At 38.5% G+C, this 26329-nt stretch overlaps 2 protein-coding genes across 2 annotated transcripts in view; both read right to left on the bottom strand.

Moving 5' to 3' along the window:
* LOC140230668 (integrator complex subunit 3-like) overlaps positions 1 to 7826 on the bottom strand; it is a 43158-nt gene extending 35332 nt beyond the window's left edge. The window contains exons 1-4 of the mRNA XM_072310808.1: positions 7714 to 7826; positions 4490 to 4573; positions 3500 to 3583; positions 1157 to 1270 (exon numbers count right to left, since the gene is read on the bottom strand). Of these exons, the coding sequence (XP_072166909.1) occupies positions 1157 to 1270; positions 3500 to 3583; positions 4490 to 4573; positions 7714 to 7794 (363 nt within the window). The 5' untranslated portion in view covers positions 7795 to 7826. The remainder of the gene's footprint in view (positions 1 to 1156; positions 1271 to 3499; positions 3584 to 4489; positions 4574 to 7713) is intronic.
* A 2056-nt stretch (positions 7827 to 9882) lies between these two features.
* On the bottom strand, positions 9883 to 22292 carry LOC140230665 (proline-rich protein PRCC-like). Its single transcript, XM_072310806.1, has 8 exons — positions 22154 to 22292; positions 19636 to 20011; positions 18522 to 18661; positions 17517 to 17567; positions 15843 to 16667; positions 13077 to 13223; positions 12601 to 12666; positions 9883 to 12106 (listed from the first exon to the last, which is right to left on the bottom strand). Exons 1-8 carry the CDS (start codon positions 22154 to 22156, stop codon positions 12020 to 12022), a joined length of 1695 nt encoding a protein of 564 aa, XP_072166907.1. The 5' UTR covers positions 22157 to 22292; the 3' UTR covers positions 9883 to 12019.
* Positions 22293 to 26329: the final 4037 nt, after the last annotated feature.

Genomic DNA, 26329 nt, shown 5'->3' with positions numbered 1-26329 from the left:
GTATAGTTCTTGCTGTATTGTTGCAAGAAAACACCACATTGATAGCTAGAACTTGTTATTAAGAGTATGGTAGTTAACATGACTTGAAAAAAATACGGAAAAAAGTGCAAAAAATGGCGGTTGGGGTAGGGGTAAAGGAGAAGGAATATTTATTATCATATCTATTTATCTATATTGTTAAAGGTCTTAGGACCAAAATGTTAATGGACACTATAAGGCAGATACAGTACAATACTGGTTCCACAGTTACCATGCATTCTGAATGCACCAGCCACATGACCAGTATTGGCATGACACATACATGTATACCGTAAGTTATTTTGTATATTTCTTGCTGTATTGTCGGTAGTAAAAAAAAAAAAAAAAAAAAAAAAAAAACAGATTGCTAGAACTTGTTATTAAGAGTATGGTAGTTAACATGACTTGAAAAAAAATACGGAAAAAAGTGCAAAAAATGGCGGTTGGGGTAGGGGTAAAGGAGAAGGAAATTTAACCCTAAATATGGGGAAAAGGTTAGTTTCATGTCGAAGCTTAGGTTTTACACTAAAATTATCATGATAATCCATTTCCTTGACCCCAAAAACATGGGGTTAGACACCAAAATCATCACAATAGACCAAAAAATGGCCGAGTTATGGCTAAAAATGTCTTTTTAAAGCCAAAACGGCGGCCATCTTGGATTTTTTACGATTTCGGCCGGGGCACCCCGGATTTTGCATTTTTTTCGTTCTTTTTTTCAAAAATGGTGTCAGTAGGTAAAAAGTCATCAAACTAAGGTGTGATGAGCATGTTCTGAAAATGTCACCCTCTATAGCCCACCTCTAATAAAAACATGGCATAGTGAGAATGTGGACAAATGCACCACACTGCTTTATCATTTTCAATGTATTCCAGTTCAGATAATTTTTCTTTTTTCCACGGCACTAACTACCACTGACATAACAGCACTTTATGCAGTGCACTCAATTTAAAAAAAAAAAAAAAGGAGAGAAAAAGAAACAGCAAATCTTCCTGGAATTACTTTGTTGTATGTCACACAAATGGTAGAAGTATATGATATGGCATTCTGATTAGAATGAATAAAAAACAGTTGAAATTCACCTCACCCAGCCAAGTGTAAAAATGTTATATTGAATAGAGATATACAGTACTTTACCTGTGTTCTGATATTTTCTTGGAGCTTTGTGTATTTCTCGATAACAAGTTGATTCAATCTTGACCACACTAGTCCGAATCCATCTCTTGTGATGAGGGTCAAATCCCGGTAAGCCTGTAGATGTAAAGCAGTATTAGAAAACAAAGTTCAAAAAGAGACCCAGGGGTCTCGTACTCGAATGAGTATCGCAAGTTCACCTTCCACTCACTCTTGCAAAGTTCTTGAAAGTGATAGTACCTGCCAAGTTTGGTGATGAGTTGACCATGCATTGCAAAGAAGATAAAATGTACAATTTAGGCCCCATGGGTTCAAAGGGAGGGGGGGGGGGGGTGGGGCACTCCTGGATCTGCCAAGAACAAACTTTAAATTACAGTCATCAATGTACTTACTCATAGTACTTAGCTCTATCACTTTGTGTTTTTGTTTTGTTTTGTTTTGTTTTGTTTTGTTTTTTGTTTTGTTTTTTTGTTTTGTTTTGTTGTTGTTGTTGTTGTTGTTGTTGTTGTTTTTGGGGGGTATTTCTTAAGGATTTCTCAATTTGGGGGGTTTGCCGCTCCCCTCCCCCCCTCCCCCCCCCTCCCCCCCCCCCTCCCCCCCCCCCCCCCCCCCCCCCCCCCCCCCCCCCCCCGTCCCAAAAGGGGAGCATGGTGCCCATTTGAAAAAAATGAGATCCTATTCCCCCTAGGGCCCCCATTTAGACCCCTCCCCCGGGCTCCAAAGGGGACATCCCTAGATCCACCATGAACAAACTTGAAACTGCCGTCATCAAAGTACTAACTCATAGTATCGACTTAGCTCCATCCCTTCTGGTTCCAGAGAAGAAGTTTTAAAGATTCCTTAATTTGGGGGGTTTGGGGCCCCCTGCAGCCCCCAAGGTCCAAGGAGAGCATGGTGTCCATTTGAACAAACTGAGATTCTAATCCCCAAGGGATGCTATCTGCCAAGTTTGGTGAAAATCTATCATGGGGTTTTCAAGAAAAAGACCAAGAAGTACAATTTAGGATTGCATTTGGACTCCTCGGGCTCCCCCCCCCCTTATTTTTCTGTCTGGGAAAGGAGCTGACATGAAAGGCATAACATGATTTAACTATTTATCCCCATGATTGGATAAGCATATTGACATATATGCATATATATTTTTATATATTCACCTATCCCTGAGGAATAGGTATGTCACATACACCCGGACAAGCATATTGCATATATTCTCATATCTTCACCTATCCATGGGGAACATACTGGCATGTCATATATACAGGGGTCGCACTTAACTTTTTTTTTAACTGGCCAGGCGGACTACTTAGAATCAATTTTAACACTGAAGCAATATTTTGGCTAGCCAGACGGACTAGTAACTTCAGAATTTTATGATTTTTAGCTAGTCCGACGTGATTTTGGGTGGCCAATGGCCAGCGGACCATCGCCAATTTCGAACCCTGATATACCTGGTAATCAGGCATGTTCATAGAGAAACATTCACTGAAATGGAAGCAAAGCAACTTTTGTCTTGGGGATTTCTGTTGTTGTTTTTTTTTCACTGTCTTGTATTAACCCTAACTAGGCCGGGGGGGCCTCCGAGGCCCCCCCCCTCGACGTTCCGCGCGATGTATCGCTAACATGAAAAGCTATCACCGCGACGTTTCATGACTTTTTTCTGTTGAGTCTCCCTCATCTTTTGACACCAAGTTTGCGATGCCCGGGCGTGCGGTTCCGAAGTTTCGCATAAATATGTACATGCATGTCAGACCAAAAATTGCTCAAAAACGTGAATTCGTGTACAATTTCAATGGAAACTGTGCTTACAGTCAAATTTCATAAAAGCTTGATTATTTTTGGGGTTTTATTGATTAAAATCAATTAATAACATATTTTCTTGTTCGGAACAATGTCGCGGACAAATTTCATCGGAAAAACAATGAGAAACATAAAGTCGAAAAAACAAAGAAATACATAAGAAATTCAAAAATCAATAAATACTTAAGAAATTTTTTCGGATAGCTCAATTTTTTTCTCTTATATTTGCTTAGGACACTAAAAAAATATTTGCACAAAAAAACGTGCCCATTTCGAGCTTTATTTAGTGATTTATACCAAATTGTCCAATTTCATGCATCATTTTATGCATAAATTAGCATAATTTAGCATAAATGACAATTTTTTTAAAAATCTAACTTCATAGCACTTTAGATTACAACATAGGCAATGTGTGTGCCAATTTTCGTCGCGATCGCGCGGTCGACAGCCGAGATCTGGAGGGGGGGCCTGGGAGCCCCCCCCCCGGCTCTATGATCTACCTAAATAGCCCGGCCTAGTTAGGGTTAAAGGCAGTGAAGCAGTACTCACTCTTGGGGCAGCTGCTGCATCCGTCAGGATTGTGTACATGAGGCCGAGAGTTATCTCTTCATGTTGCTGTAACCCTTTGCTCACCTGTTCAGAGGATATGAAAGGTATATCGGCTATTCACTGATAAGAAATTCTTCAAAGCAATGTTGCAAAATCTCCAGCCACTCCTATTCCTTTATGAAAAGTGCCTTGACTCCTCACAGGTCTGACTATATGTTAACTCACAGCACCATTTTTCTTCAATATTCAAAATGTATTTGATTTCATTAGTAACACAATATTAAAGACACACTATGAAGAATGCATCTTTACAGGTGGATTCTCAATTGATATTTCCAATACTGTTTTTTTTTTTGTGTGTGTGTGGTCACTCCTTAAAAGGGTATTGATTTATAAAAAAAAAAAAATAAATCAGTTTCTGTCTAGTCAGCTGCGAAGAGTATCAGAAAAAAAGTGAGCTCAATTCAGCAAATGCAGAAACCTCACACAATAGCAATCCTTGACTTCAAAATATCAATGTATGCACACTGAACAAATCCACTTGTCTGGTTGTCTGGGATTGTAAGTAGGATAAAGGTTATTCTGTTCCTTGCTCTCCCTCTCCTGTCTATCTCTATCTCTCCAGCTATTTCTGCTTCACTCTATACTCTTGTTACCTGTCCCTCCTTCTTTCTATCTCTCCCCCTCCCCCCCCCCCTCCATTCATCCTCTTTGCCATTTTCCTTGTCATTGTCAATCCTGAAAATTAGATATTAAAGTATTCTCACTGAAGGGTTCTGAATTAATGATTCACCTGCCAAACAAGCAATGAGCATGAGAACACCATTTTTTTTTCTTTCTTTTTTCAGAATGATGGACAGGAAATGTTTTACTTGGTTTCAAAACTGTACAATGTATGTAATCATTTCCAGGGAAAGAAACGTTCGTTTGTCCAACTGATTCTTGTGGGTTGATTGATTTTTGTTAAACTCATACTGTGCATGAACTCACCACAGCTGTCAGGGCATCATGGGACTCTTTCTCCATCATCCCTGCCGTAACCTTGGTGAGATGCTCATGACCTCGTTCCATTCTCTGCAACGAAACAGGAAACAACATGGAAAATTTTAAACGATTCATTAACCCTAATCAGGCTGGGCTTTTTTGGCTATGCTATATCTGGGTGGGGGCGGATTCCGCCCCCCCTTCAGATCTCGCCTATGGAACGCGCGATCGCGTCGAAAATCGGCACACGCGACGCCCGCGACGTATTCTATCAAAATGTATGGTTGCTTTCTCCGAAAAATTTTTCTTATATTCTATATTAATTAATTATTGTAATTTATGCATAAAATCAGTTTTGGGCTCTAAATCACTTATTTATGCTCCAATTAAGCTAATTTCTTTTTAAAAATGTTTCTTGTATCATTCTTCTGAGACATAGGATAAAAAAAAATCTGTATCGAAATTAATTTCTTATGTATTTTATTGTTTTTTGAATTTCTTATGTATTTCTTTGTTTTTTGACCTTTTGTTTTTGTTTGTTTTTTGGCCAAAAATTGTCACAGACATTTTTCAAAGCATTATTATGCTAAAATAAATTGATTTCGGCCATTCTAAGTGAAGATATGAATTTTTATGTGAATTAATTGACAAAACACAATTTGCATTGGATTTGTACACAAAATCACGTTTTGGAGCAATTTTGGGGTTGACAAATTTTTTTCGAACGGGCGTTGCGTCAAAACGGTACGCGCAGGCGCAACAATTTGGGTCTCAAAAGTTGCGCGATACTTGAAAGAAAAAAGTCATGAAACATCGCGGCGGGAGCTAATTGCGTTGCGAAGATATTGCGCGAAACGTCGAGGGGGGGCGGATTCCGCCCCCCCCCCAGCCTGATTAGGGTTAAAGAAGACTGAAATCAAAATAGATATATGTCGATTAAGTGAATGCAACAATTAACAGAGCACATCAATGAAGTTTGAGGAAAATTGGACAATCCATCCAAACGCTATGAACTTTTCAACTTTTGGTAGTGCTGCCACTGGATAAGACTACCCCAGTTTGTGATGTCACAGTAGAAGAAATATGAAGAAAATATTTAGAGAATACCACAAAATTCATTTTTATTTTTCATACAAAAAAGTTCACATTTTTCTACTTTTTACTGACTTATCTTGAGGGTAATGTCATTCTCCTGGCTTCTGAAAGAAGTACAGTGTAAGCCAAACTCTGCACTTTCATTTTGCTAGAAAAATTACACTGAATTCTCTTGATCGCTGTTCTCTGCGACATCCTAAAATGTTGCAGTCTTGTTATAAACAAAATCCAGAAGTGGCAGCACATAGATTTCCCAAAAATTTAAAAATTCATAACTTTGGAAAGGATTGTTGAATTTTGATCAAAACTTCACAGATGATGATGTTTCGTACTTCTGAGCACTACATCCACATGTTTAGATTTCATTCCCCATCAACCCATCCAGGACCACCATGACAAAGTGGTCACTGATGTTGACTGCAAACAGAGCCCACATGGCAATGACAGGCCTCTTTAGCTTGGTATTCAACCTATGACTGTATCAGCATGACTTCGTTATTATATAAGTAGATCTATAGGCCTACATTGTCATCTAATTATTGCTTCATGTCAGAGACAAAGCATATAGGAGACATCAAACAGAACTAGCAAAACTCCCTCCGCACCCTGCAAAGAAAGGTAGTTGATGTGACTGTGGGCTTTGATTCCCTAACTCACTTGCTGAACAATCAGATGGCAATTTGTCACAAGAGGCAGCATTTATACATGTAGTTATATAAATTCTGCTGTAAAACAATTTACATTTGAATAAACAATCAAGCCTAGAGCAATTATGCAGCACAACCTCTTATAGTGAAGGAGTGGAAATTTTTGTGGTATGGACTATGGGTATTTCGCACGCATTTTATGCAACATGACACTGGCACCAAAACTAAAGTGCACAAATTGCTTGAATACTATTATTTCTAGACAACCTATCCTTGATTCTGTGGAATTACAAGGACATGAAAATCATCTTACTCAGACGTGCAAAAAAAAAATTAAAAAAAAAAAAAAACTCACTTGAATATTTCCACTTTTGCAGTTGTTCAGCTGCATTCATTTAATTTAATTTTTTTTAAAGTATTTTTGCAGTTTCCCCAAATTCCTTGAACTTTCCAGCTGACTTTAGTTAGCCCACTTAGTTTAGGAAAAATACAGAATAACGTCAGATCTAATTTACTCAAAAGAAAAATAAAATAGAAATAATCAGTTTATTCAGTTAGCGTACGCGTATTATCACAACCAAGATCTTGTACTCTGATCATCATCAAAGTCGAAAGTGAATATTAATGGAGCTGACTTGCACAAACGTGACGAGGTGATGTAACTGAGTTAGAGCTGCTGTTTATGAGTTGATCTGAGCAGCGTCAATAAATCTTCCAATTTTATTAAAATGACCTAAATGTTAGATATTCTTCGCACAATCCAGTCAGAAAACATCTCTCAGCGAGATTCTAACGTTACTTAGATTCTAACGTTAAAGGGACCTACCTTAGAACCGTTCTGTATGGTACAATTATAATTAGTAGACTGTTGAAATATCTGTGAGATACAGGCCAGTTTTCCACTAAAGTCCTTGTCTGTGCTATTTAAGTTGTGAATAGATGTCTGGATCTTGTTTTGTTGTTATTGGGACCAAGTTCAGAAACTGTCAAGATTTCAGACCCTCATACATAGACTAACGTTAGCATTCTATCAGGGGCAGGGATAGGGACCGGGATGTTCTATGATACTATTTTGTCTACAAAAACACGAGATTCATCAACTACTATTACGTTCCAGCATCAGTGGTGTATCTGATGCGAGCAGATAATAGATGGAAAGACTGGAACATCTTTTTAAACTCCTAATATTTTTCATGTAAAGAGTGAGACTTCGAGCGAGACTATCCTTCATGCACCATGAACTGTACATTCGGCCTAGGCTAGTCTTTATCTTACACTTTCTACACTACGATCATGCGTGTTTTGTACTCGTTCGTAGTACGTGCGTAGTGGCTTTGCACAGCGCAGCCACATCGACTCGTACGAATGTGTAAAGGAATATGGAACCACTGCGCTTTTTAGCGCCTGTCTGTACAGCCATTACTAAGAAAAAGTAGCACGATTTTCTTTTAGTAATTCACGCTCATAATAATCTGATGAATCACATACCTCCTCAAGTTCATCTCGTATATCTAATTTTGTTGCTACGAAAAGGCAGGAATGCTTCTTTTCCTCCATTTTGGAGGTCATTTTGGCGTCGGCGTACGCTGGATTGACGAAGAGCACTCATTCACTGACAATATGCATCGATAGCGATGAAAATTACCCTAGGTGCATATCGATTCACATGTTAGACGGTCGACGAGCGCCCTCAAACTAAAACATGCAGTGCGTTTTTACTATTTTTCCCCCAAGGAGATTCTAAACAACTGCTAGTGTAGACCTATATATACATTTCATACTACAGTTTACACCATAAGGAGCGAATCCAGGAATTTTATAAGGGGGGGGGGGTGGGGGCGTAACTAATATTTCTGGTGCCACTTTCGGGTTTCATTTCATTTCTATCTTTTTATTTCTGTTGTTTTAAAAAAAAATAAAAGGGGGGGGGGTGTGCGCCAGTTGCACCCCCTCTGGATCCGCCACTGCACCATTGAGCGACAATACAATTAGCTCCATGTTTACACAGACTTGAAATTAGTATAAAATTGTATCATATCTTATGGTTCATTGTTGCATTGTTGTATCATTAATATGTCTATTCTAATGTTGTAGTACTTGTTGTGATCATATGTGTTGGAAATGATCGAAATTTATGTGTCTTCAAAAACACTTCAACACTATTAGTAAAAGAAGTGCTCTTTAGAGGCTAACTTGGAATGAGGATTTTTTTTTTTGAACAAAAATTTCCATATAATGAGAAATAAAACTTTGCATAGGAGGAGATTCCTGAGATGGGGGGGGGGGGGGGGTGGGGATCAATGGGCAGGGAGTACTAACCGTTGACCTACTCAACTACAGGCACTATATAATCATCCCCCCCCCCCCCCCCCCGAAAAAAAAAAAAAAAAGTCCATGGCCTCTGCAAGAGCAAACTGTTTTATGAGCTCACCTTGTTTGGGTTTATTCCACAAGGAAGTAGGCCTACAGGTGGGTGTGGTATTCACACATCGTATCACAGAACATAATCTAGAAATGTGCATTTCTATATGTTTTCTCTTATGTGAAGAATACTAGTACGTGGGGAAAATATCCTTGTCAAAAAAAAAAAAATGTATACAATTGAACTAGGAATATGAAATCATGTGGATTGTTTGAGAGGAAGAACAAGACGTTCAAAGGGCAGGTCCAGGTTCTTTGAATTCTTGCTGGCTGTAACAGGCTGATGATAGCCGTCACTATTTTGCAAGAGTCAGTTCCAAGACAGTCCGAGTCAGTGTTAATTATTCTTCAACTTTATTGCTAAAAAAAGTGTCGGTCCTACATCGTTTATGAGGTAGCACTTTCCTGGAAGAAAACACAAAAATGTCAACTTCGACACAGCCATACTTGGTTTGAACCATTTAGTTGGATTTAACACCTCATAACTCAAGTCTCCCACCTTATTTTGGTTTCCACACAGTTCATGTTCTATGGTCACATTAATTCAGCTATGCTTTTGTTTTCTCATTGTTATTAATGCAATCAAATCACTTTGAAATTTTGATGTCTTGTTATTTTTTTTAAATAATTTTTTGACGTGGATAAAAGGGGTAATCTTGTACATAACACACACACACACACACACACACACAGATAAACAGTATATCAAATAAGAGAAGTATGGGAGTATATGTATATGTATCTCTCTCTCTGCCTCCCTCTCTCCTTCTCTCTCTCTCTCTCTCTCTCTCTCTCTCTCTCTCTCTATATATATATATATATATATATATATATGAATATATATTACACATATCATATATATATATATATATATATGAATATATATTACACATATCATATATATATTATATGTACATATACATTATACATGTATATACATAGATAGATAATAGACAGACAAATCGATAAATATAAAGTCATATGCTAGCATATGTTTATCATTTTTTTTTTCCAAATGTCTATATTCTAGATTAAGCGATAGACATTTTGGGGAAAATTGGAAGGATTAATTGAAAAGAAGAGGTAAATGAATTGTACGTGATGAGAATTAAGGCGAACACACTATGAACCTCATACAACTGAACACAACACAATAAGACATACATCATCTACACAAAACAATTTCCAGACAATGAAACACATTTACATACAATCTAGTCAACTTTGTTTTATCTCTATTTCAACATATGTTTATTAAGCATCATAGGAATATGTTCTCATATGAATAGACCATTTATAACTTTGAGAAGCTCAATACTGAAATATCCCAGTCAGTCCTGTATTGTTTGGAGGATATGCAATTATTCTTTTTTTTGGGGGGGGGGGGGGAGGGAGGTAAAGAAAATAATGAATTAAATTTTCCTGCATTTACAATAGCCACTCCAACCTTGGTCAAAATCAAAGAAATATAATAAGTGGAATGTACTAACACACAGTCACTAATGCAGTTTGCACTCATTAACCTATTGAAGACTAGTCCCAAGTATTCTTGGGCAGGTGTCTCTTCATGTAACTTGTATGAAAAGTGCTTGCCAGCACATCCACTAGACAGTAAGCCTGGTAGTATGTATTTAGCAATATCAACAGAAGAAAAAAAAATGATACTGCTTTAAATACAAAACAATGAAACAAATACTTCTCCAAGTATAAGTTGACAGGCCATTCTAATAACCTGGTCTATGCAGGTTCATTCCTTGTTTAAACATGGATTCCATGAATTGTTAATGTCAGGCAAGGTAATGCATCATGTCGCTTTGACAACAAGCGAAGTCCCTATCTAACTGACAGAAACGAAGGGTATGAAGACCTTGGTATGATATGCACTTGATAAGTTTCAAAAGACAAGAAGATACAACTGTTCTTTGATTGTGTAAAGATGAAACCTTTCAACGAAAAAAAGGTGATATGAAACACTGACATATCAAAGTCTGATTAAAGTAGGTATACAGTAGAAAAAGTCACAAAACACTGAAATGTAAAAAGAAAAAAAAAGAAAATAAAGAGTATACTGTCTCCTCTTCTCCGTTGGTCACAACTCTGTGACCAATGTTCGAAATACAAAGGAACAAACGATAACAAACCTTCCCCATTTTCTTTCACCAATGTGTACGAAATCACACACAACTTAACTTAAAATTCACCTTACATGGTTGATTTGTAAAAGTTGATAATATTCGTAATAGTTGTAACACTTAGAGTCAACATTTTTTTTTCTTTTTTGACTGGAGACTTTATACATTTGCCGGTGTTGCTGTAGTTGTTTGGGGCATGAGGTCACAGTTCAACATATCACCTTTTACACCAAAGTGTAACTGCAGATTTCTTTTCACTTGAACAAGCAGGTTAAATGTAATAGCCTGAACTTACAGAAATAATTCATATCATTTGCACTACAGCTTCCAAGGGAAAACCAAATCCATCAAAGTGACATAGTTGTTGTTATAGTTGCTGTTGTCTTTTTCCATTATTGCTAAATGCCATTTGCAGCTCCACAGAAGGCTTGCAAATACACAATAATTACCCCAATTCTTTGAATTAAAAGGTCTGTTCCAGAAACAAAGTTCAAGTGCTTTCCTTTCCAAGAACACTCAGAGCTCTACATCTAGTCATATACCACACAAGTGAACTATCACCTAGCCCAAACCTGTTCCTTTTTGACACTGCAGCTTAAACCATACATGTGCTTGTCTGGCTATACTGGACTACCAATAATTCTACTACTAACAGATAGCATATAAAAGTTCCAGCTTGATGTGGGGTGAGAACATGATTATACAATTTGTGATTATCAAAAACTTTCTTGTTCACTGGATCCTTTCATCCAGATAACAAGCAAATATTGCAAGAATTAGAATGAACACAAGATAGCAAAGGCTATCCGGCTGCCTTTCGCACTGGAATGATGACAATTCCTTGCAAACACCTGATAAAAACCTGTTGAGGGGGAAGGGCTGCTTCTCCCATTCCACTGGCATATCCTTGGCCTTAAGTCAGCACAAAGTCTTGCTCTGCAGGCCATTCACTTCCTGGACACTAGTGTTTGGCAGAAGCCTTGCTGCCACAGTATACACACACATACACATCCCAGCACTCTTGACCCTCGACCCTTGACCTTCGACCTTTGACCAAGTCACAGAGCCAGATCATGATAGTGGCATGCCAGACTATCAGGAGACCTTGCAAGGGAAAAGGGGCATGGGCGCCGCTACCAGCACACTGTGGAGATTTTGAATGTCTTGATGTAAGCGTGGCACACTGGCACATAGCGAAGTGTGCTGGTTGGGGCTGAGGGCACGCATCCCTGCTGGCACCCTTAGAAGCCGTACTTGGCCTGTGTCTGCTTCCTTGTCATGCGGTTGTCAGCCCACTGGTTCTTCAGCTCCAGTTCCCTCTCCTTGGCCTTGGGGAGAATGTAAACATGAGCAACATTACCTGATTATTGGGAATACTTTAATGTACTACATCACACATATTAAGCCTTCATGTGCTTTGTAAACAGTCATGGCATATTTGATAGTCAGAAATACAAAATACATGCGATAAAATTTGTTATCTGAGAACTTTTGATTGGAATATTGAAACATCTGAACATGATTGATATGCATTAGTACATGATGTAATAATTGCAGCATATGAATGACAGTAACTTAGGGTTTAGTGATATGGAATAAAAAAATGTGGGAAATTAAATAAAGCCTCTAAGCCAAACTTGTATGGTTACGATGCAGTGCTTTTATCTCCATTTAAGTTGGAACCTGAAGTGGATATAAAAATGGTTTTACATCGTTGTAGCCTTTACACCAAATCATGATATCCGAGGGGGTCAGACTGACCCAGAACACACAAAAAATCATACCGTGCACACCTACACACTTCAAATAGAAATGTACGTACCTGTCGAGCCAAGTAGGTAATTTGATGCTTTCTCTTCTGTTGTGATGTCGGAAGCTGTTCCTTCTTCTGTAGATCATGACCACAAAATAGAAACAAGGAAAGAAATTCTAATCTACTCGGTAGTGACCACAAGGATGGTAATATCCTGAGTTGAGGGGTGCCATTTTCAGCAAATATTATAGACTTGAACATTGACCAGATGGAGTTTCATTCTACATTGTGGTAACTACTATCGCTGTTCTATCAAAATGCCCTTGAAGATGTTTGTCAAAATGGGCTGATTAAAGACTTTGGTAAGTGTTGAATGTATGTTGAAGCATAGGATACATAGAATGCCTTGTTTATGGTAACAGTTATAACTCTTGTCTACATGCACACTTTTGTAATCCCACATACACTATGATAACAAGGCAGATTTAATGCTTCGCTGCATGGTCGTGGACCACCACGACTATATGAATTATTGATGTTCTCACCAGTTTTCCTCTGTATTCGGTCTCCTCCGTCATTGATTTCACCATTTGCTGAAGCCCCGATGTCGGTCCAATCTGGTCATCTGCATTGATGTCAATGATTTGAATCGCTTCCCTCCCACGATTGCTCTTGCCAACCATCTTAGCAAACTGCAATGCAATGGAACATATAAATGTGAGAGGGGAAGAAAAGGGATGAAGCATCTACTTCAGAGAGGACTACTGTAAAAGTTTATAGTTTCGCGCAAGTAAGTTTTCGCACTTGACCGGGTAAGACAAGTTTGGCATGTTTTTAATTCCACGGAATCAAGACATGAACTAACTGGAACATATGGCAAGCAAAAAATATTTGTTTGCTTTTATTTTCGCGCTGGTTTCTGGATGCGCAAAATGCGCAAAAATTTCAACATCGTGAAAATTTCCACTTTTACAGTAAATCAGTGGCAAAACTTGATTTTCTTCACTCTTGTTTGCCTTGTACAATTAAGATTATTGTTGATTTTCTATTTTCATGTCAGTACTACAAGCTAGAGATAACAACAAAAAAAGAAAACTCCAACTAAAGCATGATATGTAAGTAATGGAGAGTTGGCTCAAGAAAGAGGGTAACTATCAAGATTATGCACCACATCTGTACAACACTTTTTTTTTTTAAACTTTACTACTGTTTGGTAAGTCCTTCAGAATGGAGAACAGAAAAGTAGGTACAAGCATAAAAATGTGCACAAGGTAGACCAAATAACTGACAAATTAAGTTATAGATATTTGTGGGAAAACAGAGTTGGGGTATTTCAATAAAAATGGATGTCCGGGGATTCCCATACCAGAATAATTGCAAGTCTTCATCGGGTCATTTACAGAAGGCAAAGAACGAAGAATTATGTCTTCAGTGTTTTCAAGTTATTCCACCAGCATCAATTTCTCTTGGAGTCGTTGGATCTCACAATGTTTTACACACACTTAAAAGAGAAAAAAACTAGAAATGTCGCTACGGCGACTGATGCCTCCGCCATAATGCATGATTCTCCCAATAGGTGTATAGTACAATGTCTTGACAATGTGTGATGACAGTTTCACATAACTGGCAAAATATCGAAATAACAGGTTTGTCAGAAATATCTTGAATGTTCACTTTCCACGAACTGGGTTTGCTATAATTGTCTATTAAAGAGTGCAGGTACACATATTTGGGGAATTGAAAATTTTCACTTGACTTCTGACCGACCTTATTATAAGTTTATGCATTGAGTATAATTTTCAAGGTATGAAGAAAGAGTGTAATTACAGTACAATTTTTTTTTTCATTTAAACCTGACCTTTGACCCTTAACCTTTGACCTTTGACCTTCTGGCTGGAAATTTCCAAGAGAATCTCCATCAAGTAATACATGTATATATTAAAAACTTTTAAAACTAATAATGCAATCATTGCATATACTAGTATACATGTATGAGGGAAATACAGTAGTAACATTTTGAGGAGTTGACCTTGACCTTTGAACCCCTGACTATTGACCCATGACCCCTAAATTCCCTAGATGATCCCTGCCAGTCAGTACATGCAGATGTACCATGTTCCATGAAGATACATTGAACCATTTGCGAGAAAAGTGATATTGCAACATTTTCACCTAACCTTTGACCTTTTGACCTTTGACCTTATGACATGAAACTCTCTCTGGAGAATCCTTACGCAGTAGTACATGTCTACACTAAGTTTCAAGAAAATAACTGCAGGCATTGCATAGATATGGGGGAAATAGCAACATTTTTAGCATTTGACCTTGACCTTGACCTTTTGACCTTTGACCTCTTGTCAACGTCACTAGAATCTACTCAACTAATTGTTCCATCATACATCATCCTTGGACCAAGTTTGGTGAAAGCTGCTTCATCCAGTTTTGAGTTATCACATAAACAGATAAATTTTAGGATTTGACCTTGATCTTTGACCTTTGACCTCTGTCCGATTTCACTGAAAAACTAATCAAGTAATTGTCCCATCATACATCATCCTCCAACAAAGTTTGGTGAAATTTGCTCCATACAGTCTTGAGTTATCGCGTAAACGGATACAATTTCATGATTTGACCTTGACCTTTGACCTTTGACCTTTAGCCGATTTCACCCAAAATCTTATCAAATCGTTGCCCCATCATACTTCATACTTGGACCAAGTTTGGTAAAATTCCAGTAAATATTACTCAAGTTATCGCGTAAACGAAAGCGGACGGACGTACGGACGTACGGACGTACGGACGTACGGACGTACTGACGTACGGACGTACGGACGTACAGACGTACGGACGTACAGACGTACGTACGGACGGACGGACAACCCGAAAACATAATGCCTCCGGCACCACTTCGTGGCGGAGGCATAAAAATCAGTTTCCCTGGAATATCTTTCTCATTAGAAAATCTACAGTCACAAAGCAAAATGACGCTCTTGTTCAAGCCATGTGCTAAGGAGAGGGGTTGTTCCTGTTACCCAGGGCTGCACACTAACCAATTTTTTTCTAATGGTCTGACCTGTCTGTCAGATCAGTAGGTACCCAGTTTTTCCATTTATTACAGGTCCATTCCTGAAAGAGTTACTGCACGGACAGTGATTTTACTGCTTCTGGACCGTCGGACAAGTGCCAGTGTGTAGCGTTGTGTTATCTCAATGGAGCACATCACATCATCAAAATGATGAACACACATACACACATTACAGTTTAGATGGAGTGTTTTCTCAAAGGAGGATGCAGCAGTTAATCCCACTCACCTCTTTGTCTTGAAGGAGCTGCTGCTCCATAGTATCAGAATTTTGCACCCCTGCTCCAGATGCTTCACCTTCCAGCCCCTCCTGGTAGGGCTGGTTATAGTACTGCACACCACTTGACCCTTGACCTCCAAGCTGATCATACGATTGATGATACTGTGCACTACTGCTGTCTGCATAGCTGTAGTTTGATGCATCCCAAGAGTGCACAGGGTTGTGACTGTAGTTCCCATGGTAATAGTTCTGTGGGGTGTGGCTGGCTGTGTGCGACTTTGCAGGGTTGAATACCAGAGGTTGGTCCTGTGCTCCGGGTAACGTGTGTTCTGACGGGCGCGGCTGGGCAGCCGTCCCCTCTGCACTACCACCATCATCAGTTCTGGATGCCACATTGTGGGGCTGCAAAGCTTGTCCACTTTGTAGGAGACTCCCCTCACCTCCATCACCTAGGTTTTCATTCAAAGTTTGAGATGGTATTCCAGAACTTGATACTGTTGGAATTTGGGAGACTGAATTAAATGGCTTAATTTTGTCCTTATCATCCCCGCCCATGGAGAAAAAATTCATCCCTTGTCCCTCGTTATCATCATCTTCCTCATCACTGTTGTATCCAGACACCAACGGATTAGCTCCGGTACCCTTCAACTCCTGGCTGGTGCTACCGATGGAAGTGCGTACCTGGGGAGGCTTGGGGCGTGGTGGGGCACCGGCAACTGACGTTGATGCCGGAGGTGGAGGCTTCTTGGTCAGAGTGTGAGGAATTAGGATGCGGTTGGCTTCCTTCCTGCTCGCAGTTTTTGGCTTCGGGAGTAAAGAGAACAGGCCAACTCCCTGTGCAGCGACAACAACAACAAAGGGAAAGTGGCACTAAAGCACTCAGGGTACTATGAGGTTTCACAAAACAAAACAGATCTATGAACAGCTTACCTCAAAGGCAAGGTTCATTGACATTACATGCATACTCATGGTCTCAAGATTGGTTTTCTCATCGGATCATACCATTCAATTTCCAGATTATGCATACACTTGTATGATTAATTCATGATTAGTATTTGAATGTACAAACATAAATATCATTGGAAAGGGTTTTTCCAAATTCTTTCTAAGCACAAAAAGCATACAATATTTGCTTTGTTATATCAAAACTTGCAATTTCATATGATGTTTCCATATTTGCTCTCTTTCCTTTAAAATTTCTCCATGATATTCTTTATCAAATGTTATCAGCATGGGTCTCTTTTTAGCAAACCTTAATTAAAGGGATGGTACAGTATTGGTGGTGATGAGAATTGGGCTTCTAACTTTTTGCGAGATACTGAGAAAACACTTATGATATAGTACAGAGCAAACCATTTTAAGAGGAATTCAAAGTTTATTTGATGAAAATCGGGTTTGGAATGACTGAAACATCCAAAAACAAAGTAAAAAAAAGGGATCGCAATAAAGTGTGGGTCCCACACTTTGTCAGAATCGCTCTTTTTTGGATATCTCAGCCATTTCAAAACCAATTTTCATCAAATAAATGTTGAATTCTCCATAGAATTACATGCTCTTTCATATTTCATAAGAGGTTTCTCAATATCTCACCAAAAAATGTTAGAAATCTGAAATTAGGTTTCAACCAAAACTATACGATCCCTTTAAACAAGCCATAACAGCTTACATTTGAACATACTGTACCTTAGTTGATTTGGTTTTCTTTTCAACTGGTTCATCTTCATCTGAGTCGGGCTGCATTGACAAAATCAGAATAAAGAAAGCCTGAATGTTGTCATAGCAGTAAGATTTTTCATTACAGAAATTGACAATGACTTGTTAACATCACCACTCCACCGAATAAATATTTCATGATTGATTCATTAGTTTCAGTTCTGACTTTACAGGAAATTGCAGTAAGAAAATTACGTTGAGACATCATACTGAATCACTAATAACAAGATCAGACATTGTTCTAGGGATGTAATGAACAATTCACATCATGTTCTAAAAGATTTGCTGTAGTTGTTGAAATTCATTATATTTTAGAGAGCTGTATTTCTTAAACTTTACAAGTGCAGGTACCATTATCCTTTAGATGCTTTCTCATCATTTTCAATCAATCTTTAATTCTTGTAAAAATCATAACTGGCAGTTATGATTTTACAAACTGCACAAGAACAATGAGAATGGAATTGAACTAAAGCCTACATTGTCATATGACACACACAGTTAAAGGGATGGTACATTTTTGGTTGAGATGGGGATTCAGGTTTTAACTTTTTATGAGATGGTTTAAAACTATTTATATGAAATATGAAAGACCACACAATTCTAAAAGGAATTCAAAGTTTATTTGATGAAAATTGGTTTTGAAATGGCTGAGATATCCAAAAACAAAGTAAAACAAAGTGGTCCTCACAAAAGGTGGGACCCACCTTTTATTAGGGCCTCTTTGTTCCTTGATATCTCAGCCATTTCAAAATAAATTTTTATCAAATAAACTTTGAATTCCTCTTATAATTGTATGCTCTTTAACATTTCATATTAGAAGTTTCCAATTACCTTGTAAAAAGTTAAAACCTGAATTCCTATCTCAACCGAAACTACACCACCCCTTTAATGCCGCAGAAAGGCTGATGGCAACTGTATCACAGCATTCTTAATATTTTCCCTGAAATAAGTCATCATCAAGGTGCCAACACGTACATCTGGAAGGGATGGGAGGCTGATTTTCACAGGCTGCTTCCGTTTGGGAGGCGGTAGGTTCAGCAGACCCTTTGAGACACCACCTGAAGTAGCACTACTTCCTCCAGATGATGTTGCTTGCTCAGCAGTTGAAGCAGAATCTGAGCAGGAGCATGATAAGAGAATTGGACAGTGTTGAAGCACTGATAAGCAAGTGGTCTCTATAGCCTAGGTGGTCATGGGCTAGTCTATCAATATTATAACCCCGGAAGAGATTGAACGAGTCATGCTTACTATGTGTACAGTTTCAGTGAATAGTCCACTTAAAGATATTGGTAAAAATCAAATGTTTACTTTTTCAAATTCATGAAATTCTTCCGTCAAGATGTTTTCAATGCAACTGACTGACAAATTGCCCTACATCGACGTAAATAAGCACTGAATTGATCAGTGTTTTAAAATTGCCCTACATCGATGTAAATAAGCACTGAATTAATCAGTGTTTTAAAACACTGATCAATTCAGTGCTTATTTACATCAATGTAGGGCAATTTGTCATCAGCTGCAAAATGTTTACTTTTTTCACATGCTGTAAAACAGATAACTCTAAATCACTTTGGCACAACTCTTTCCATTTACTCTGGCAAATTGTCCTACACAGAGTCATGGAGCTGTACATGGAAAACATTTGCAATGGAACCACAGAGTGATAGAATGATCATGGTAATGGGTGCAAAGTGCTTTTCATGCAATTTGCATTTTCTCTTCTAATGACATTGTCATAAGGTTTGCAACAGAGCTTGCTACACAGATGACGTGAACATTATACAGGCAGTCAATTCTAATTCTACACGATACAGTCATCAAAGATATACACACGTAAATAGATGATAGATATAATGTTAGGGTTTAGCATTAATGCAAATATATGCCAGTTCTTCTCACAAAGGATTCTGTTTCAAAAGCTATCATACAGTATGAAATTAAGGCAAACTTAGATGTCAATGACAGAGTAATCATGAAAAATGAAATAGAGCCTATGGACATTTTATTTTATCTGTTTCTTCGTTTGTTTGTTTTTTGTTCTTTTTTTTTCGGCAATAGGGGCAATCAGTAGAGTAGAGTAAAGACCTACTTGTTTTAGCAACAGGAGGGGTATTTTTCTTGGGAGGAGGCAAACTGGAAAACAAGGACTTCTTCTCGAAAGCTTCTCTGGCATTGCTATGAGAGCTTCCAGCTGGACCCCCCGAAGCACCAACATCAGTGGCATCTGTCTGCGGGACTTCTGGAGTTGGGCCAGGTGTAAGTTTTGGCTTGGGTAAACTGGCAAATAATGATGTCTTTTTCTCGGCTACGGGTGGCGATGGCTTGGTGCTGGCTTTTGGACCAGACGACGTCTTTGTTGACATCACGGGAACAGGAGAAGTGTCTTCCTGGTCACTCTCCTCACTCTCATCACTGCTTCCCATTCCGTAGCTCACAAGGCTGGCCATGTTGTCATCTAGCTGTCCCTGTTCTTATAAAGATTGAAAAGACACTTTCCTTTGCTTTGGCTAGTCCGTCACAGAGTTATTTTTTGACAAACATACAGTTTGTATAATCAATTCATCATGGACTTTCATAGACTGATGAATATATGTCAGTGCAGCCATAGCCCCATTTTCACTTTATTATGAATTACATTAAAAATGTACATTTCTGCTACTGGTAAGTTTCTCTTATGCACTTGTCAATGTAATGACTCACCCCACTACCCCCGGACATGGGTGCGTCATTTCCTCGTTTGGTCCGTCAAATTTGTGACCCAGGTGTTCGTCATTTTACCAGCTTTGTCCGTCAAAATTTTGACCGAGGGGTGCGTCAAAATCCCATCATTGTCGGTCACATTTTTGACCGAGGGGTGCGTCATGGTACGTCACTTGGCTATGGAAAATAACACGCATTATTCTGAACCGAGGGTGCGTCACTTACTATGGAAAACTGCACGCATTTTTGCACGCTACCAGTACCGTATACACGTACCGCGAGTGAAATTACAGTGAGCGTTTTCCCGCGGCAAGTGAAAATCAAAGTCGGGAAGCGTTTTGGAATAAGAGGGGAAAATGCTTGCCAGAATCTGGCAAGCAAATAATTTAAAAGCCACCCTTTCTCCTCACATTTTCTAAATAATGTTCTGTGGTGACAAAGGCGAATTTTTGACAGTAAAAGAAGCGACAGCAGACGAAACTCCCTGCCGCATGCCATTTTCTGCTCGCGGGATTAGCCCAACGAGACGCGCGACGCTGTTAGTACATAGTGCGAATCTCTACGTACAGCGACGACTGGGCTGTGTGTACTCGCGGGAAGCGTTTTTTTTTAAGACGGCACAGATTGGGGCATGGCGCGTGTTAAACCTATGGGAAAAACGTTGGGTTAGGGTTTTTGGTTATGGTTAGGGTTAGGGTTAGGGTTAGGGTTGGGGTTAGGGTTAGGGTTCGATGGTTAGGGTTAGGATTAGGATTAGGGTTAGGTTTAGGAATAGGGTCCCCGATAGATTTTTAGTTTCCCCAATCTGTGCCGTCTAAAAAAAACACGCTCGCGGGAATGCCGTGGCGTGGTGTGTATGTATATCGTACCTGCGCTGCAGTATGCATCCACCGGACTAGCAATGGCCGCGCACACACTGCGCATCTGCACACATGTGATTGTCATGTATGGACTGCATGCACAGAATACACACTATGTACGGAATACTTTGTATCGTAGCATGCAGCAGCGTGATGTACGGTGAATGACGGTACGGTGCTTACAGGGCCAGGGTAAGGGAAACTTGCCGAAACTTTTACAAATTATGTTCACGAACCAAAAGAAAATGAAATTGCTTGAATAAAACGTATGCAAAAATCGTTTCAGTATTTTCGGGGGTGCGTCAAATGTACCGAGGATGTCCGTCAAAAGTGACCGAGGTGTGCGTCAAAAAAATGACTGTGGTGTCCGTCAAAAACCCCGTAGTGTCAGTCAAAAAATGACCATGACGCACCCATGTCCGGGGGTAGTGGGGTGCGTCATTACATTGACATGTGCATTAGCTCTTAGTCTTAGTCTTTTGTTTGCATTTATATTTAAGTTTAACTTTGTTACTTTACCAAATGTTAGACAGAGTAGACCTAGAGAATCATGTTTCACAATCAGGCATTCAGGGTTTCATGAATCAATTCTGCTGCTGAGAGTGCTGTAATGACAATGTCTACTGTAATTTTTAAGCGTAGAATATCTAAGAATTATTAAGTCTAACGTTCTCGTTGAACGTTAGATCTAAGAAAAAGATAGATATCTAGACTAGAACTAGTCAATCTAGATCTAACCACATCGGCAACTTCAACACGTACTGGTCACAGCGCCCCGGGATTATGTGTAATACAGCTCAAGCTCAGCTCGCTCCTCAGCTCGCTCTGCCCTGCCCTGCCCTGCCTGCCCTGCTCTGTTCTGTTCAGCGCTCGTGGAGCATAGCACGGCGAAAAATTCCAACATTTCTTTCAGTAGGTGGTACCACACAAACAACCATCGCTTTCAGCTTATTGACTAACCCACATAAATGGCTATGCGGATGGCAGAGAAATCCGTTATGCAGTTATCTTGGTAATCATGTAGAAATGCACACCATGCACACCTACCATTTCCTTCCTTAATTTGTCAATGAAAACTTCTTGTGGCTATCAGAAATGTCAAGATGGACCATATCTGACGGTTTCATGAAGTTTCATATTCAATTACAGAAGAAAAGTAGCTAATTTTGACTCGAAAGTACGCCGATCGACGACTGTCTCAGCGGAGCATGATGGATGATCGATTATGTGGAAGAGTGATATAACGAGAATAATCGATCGATGTAGTCTGTAATACAGCCGCTTGTTTGGTGTTTAACCACAATAATTACGTCGGCTCGACAGTATACTCAGTAATGTGGAAAAAAGAAAGTGATCTTGATGCGTCTGGGTTTTTTTTTTTTTTATCGTTTTAGTTAATTTTCTCCTGCATGTGACTGTATATCTGTCAACATTTTTCGCCGACTAAATGATGGACGGATAATATGTGTACAAAACAGTAAAAGATATATGAAAAAATCGGAATTATCCATCATGAATATTGCACAATAAAATGGATTTTTACTACAAAACAAAAGCAAATACTGGGTTGCTGTTTTTGTATACATAATAAAAAAATGAAATGGAAAAATAAATACTATCATAAAAACAATTAGTTTCTACTGTAAGTTGAACTTATCAATCGAAAACATATTACCATTTCAATTTCAATATTCTGTTTCTTTTTAGGTAAAATGAGCACTTTATGAGAAGTCCAGAATATTAATACATGATTGTATAACATACACTTTTTGTAATACTATTCTCATTAATTTATCAAATTAGGCCTATGAATGATGAAAATTACTAGAAACAATTCCCCTTTGAATTCAACTTCCTTCTCATCTTCTTTTCTCTCCTCTCTTTCTCTCTATCTAATAGCCCAACCTTTTTTTCTTCCACTTTTCCTTCAACCACATTCTATTCCCTTCAATACTATTCAAATTAAATAATTTAATCTAAATTATTATCAACTTTTTTCATGATAAAAGCAATACTTGCCACAATTTTTAAAGAAAGGATTGATTTCTTAATCCTGGTATGAATAATCGTATCAATAATTTGAATAGTGGTAATCATGATAGTGGCAATGAAAACAAAGAACTATCACAATAGCTCACTTGAGCCTTCGACCAGGGAGGTGGTCCCACGCCTCCCTGCTTCGACTCGGGTGAGCTAACAATAAGAAAAAAAAAATACGAAAAAGAAAGTAGGGCCTTGGGGCTACACGTATTGCACGAGTCGAGTTCGATATTGTTAGTAAGCGGCTAATTAGAGACTACCAGAATCGATTATAATCGTTGACATCGTTCTCTGCGAAATCGGTGCACTAGTTACGTCGGAGACTATGTTCGCGACCGACGTACTTTTCAACTCCGATTTCTCATTTTTCTTACCTTTTCGGCTTTCTAATTCCATGAAAACTCTCTGATATGGTTCAATTTAGCATCTCCAATAGCTGCACAAAATTTGATTGACAAACAGCGAAGCGAACGGTAGGTGTGCATTTCTACACGATTACCGTTATCTTCAACCATCAAATAACGGCAACAGCCAAATAAATACATGAACGCCATATGGGCTGATAATAAAAAGCCTAATTGCCAAGCCTGGGCTCCTCTCAAACTGCGAAAATTCTCTTACCTTTCTCCTTCACCGTCAACGCATCATCTCGCCAAATATTGAAGCAGAAAAAGCAACAACAACACGGGCGTGGGCAACCTGAAGCCACAGGTGTAAAGCCCAAATAGCCAAATTGGCTTCTGACTTTCTTTCCGTCCCTGTCTTTCTGGATTTCTTTCTTATCGTATTGATAGCACAGTTAGGAGTCAGGAAAAAGAGGTGCACACTTATGGAATTTTGATTTTGATTTTGATTTTGATTTTGTTCTTCTTTGAATTGAAGTGACAAATGTGGTGAACTTCACTTTTTTTTTTTTGGATGAAATTTGGACATTAGTCTTAATTGTTACTCTTGAAAGTGTACCAAGTATATGGAATAGTGTAATGGAGAACTCCACGGGGGAGGCTGTCGGAGGCGGCATCACTTTATTGCGCGCCGAGCTTTTGTATTTTCAGAAACTGAAATACAGTTATACCTTTCTGGTGCACTCTTTGGTTGAAATATTTGGACAATTTTGTTTTAAAAAGAAAACAATAATAATAGGTCCTAATAATAATAATGAATGATGATAATAGCAATCATCATCATTGTCATCATCATCTCTGGAATTGTGTGTGTGTGTGGAGGGTATAGATTATGTGTTAGCCCCCCCCCCCCCCCCCCCCCCCGAAAAAAAAATCATAAGGAGGAATGGCAACTTCTCCTCTTGCCCCCAGAATAGACGCCCGTGTGTCAAGAGAGCTACTTCATTCATTTCTTCTTCTTCTTCTTTTTTTTTTAGAATTCAAATGATATAGGCAACCTAGCTACCTCGTAAACGTCGCATCTTACAATTAAATACTAGCATGGGAAATTGTATATCTTCACTAGAAAGTCAAAGTGTAAGAGAACTAGACCTATGGGGGATCAAGTGGGGTAAGTTTTGATTTAAGAAGATAGCTACTCCCCTACACAAGAGAACGTTTGTATTTCTTTAATTGAAGTGGCAGATAAGTAATACTAAGTCTATTGCAAAGAACCAAGGGGGCATTCATACTGCTAAGGGGAGTGTGCTGCATGGGGATATTCTCTCCCATGCGAGGGAGATTTATAGCATTTTAGAATCGAAAGTCAGCAATCTGGTGCATGCTTTGGGTGGAATATTTGAACAGTTTTCTATACAGAAAAGCTAGAAAATTTTCTACATCTCGGGAATTATGGGGGAGGGGGCACAATCATATATTTGCCCAATTTATTCCGGTGTAACGAATTGGTAGCTGAACGTGGATTCTCGGTGTCTGACAATTTGCATAAAATCATGTGACATTGTATTGTGACCATGAATATCCTGACTAAAGGAAGGTACATAGATATGTTACACTTATTCACCAAGCTGAAACTCATATGCTTTTATGCATCCGATAGACAAAATATTCAATGTTGAAACTGACTGTTTTATTCGTGCAACATCACAATATCTTATGTTTAGATAAATGATTCTGGTCCATGATTGTATTGTACTGAAATAATAACACGGCACATCTGATATTTACATTTTTATTTCACTTCATTTCATCCTCAACAAGTAAATAGACACACATATTTTTGACATTCATATAAATCATTCCAAGTGTAAAGAATATATTATTACGATAAGAAAACATGCACGAAAATTGCACCGAAGTTGCATTGAACAGGGCAGAACCCTGTGTCAGCTATTTTTTTTTTTTTTTTGCTCTCATTCTACATCCGAAGTGAAGAGCTATAGAGTATTCAGTGTCACAATATTAATGATTTGCTCTTGATTTTGAAGAGAAACAATTGGTGAAATTGCAGTCTATTATAGTAAGTTTTCATTTACATTCAAAAAGAAAAAAAAATGATCCTTGAAGAAAACAGGGTAAGTAGAAAGAAGTTTTCTGATGGGCAATATCATGATAATTACAGTATAGGAAAAGAAATAGAGGCATAACGTTAGAACTTTGAGCTGTTAGTAATCAATCATCATATTCTATTATGATCACATGTCTCATAATTATGCACTTTTATTCAATTTGTTTGCTTATCTGTTTTAAACACACATTGATCTGACTTGGCCAAAGCTGGGCTTCATATTGGCATGACCATTAACTATGATATATATATATTACTTTCATTAGGACAGCAACGATAAATATATAGTTGTTTGTGACGATTACGACGTATTTTTGTATCGAAGTTTGTAATGTTTGCCCTGTTATCAACATGCACAATATAATTCTCTCTTTCATTCGTCAGTCGAAGAGATTGTGTTGAACGCCCGTGTTAGAGTCATCATTAACAGGAGTAAATAAGCTTTTCATGACATCATAACATTACGAGATACCATCACAAAACAATAAATTGTTATTATCCTCAAATGAATACATAATACACGACAGTAGGCCTATTACTTTTAACGACACTTATTACTTGCACGGTACGTATGGAAACTCAAAATCAGCAGTTGAAATGGTTCTATTCTGGCTATGGGCTCCACACTTTACAATCATCAACATGCATTAAGTGTCCAACGTGTTTAGATGATATACGTTTGATTGATGTTGCAGATTAACGTATCCACAA

This window comes from Diadema setosum, chromosome 7, assembly GCF_964275005.1.
Source record: "Diadema setosum chromosome 7, eeDiaSeto1, whole genome shotgun sequence".
NCBI classification, from domain to species: domain Eukaryota; kingdom Metazoa; phylum Echinodermata; class Echinoidea; order Diadematoida; family Diadematidae; genus Diadema; species Diadema setosum.
This window is presented reverse-complemented; position numbering and strand designations above follow the sequence as displayed.

Coding starts and splice junctions, on each gene's coding strand:
- LOC140230665 (XM_072310806.1), bottom strand. Junction 16,668..17,516: donor AGAAAACCAAATCAACTAAG/GTACAGTATGTT, acceptor GTCGCTGCACAG/GGAGTTGGCCTGTTCTCTTT. Junction 12,107..12,600: donor TTACCTACTTGGCTCGACAG/GTACGTACATTT, acceptor ATTCTCCCCAAG/GCCAAGGAGAGGGAACTGGA.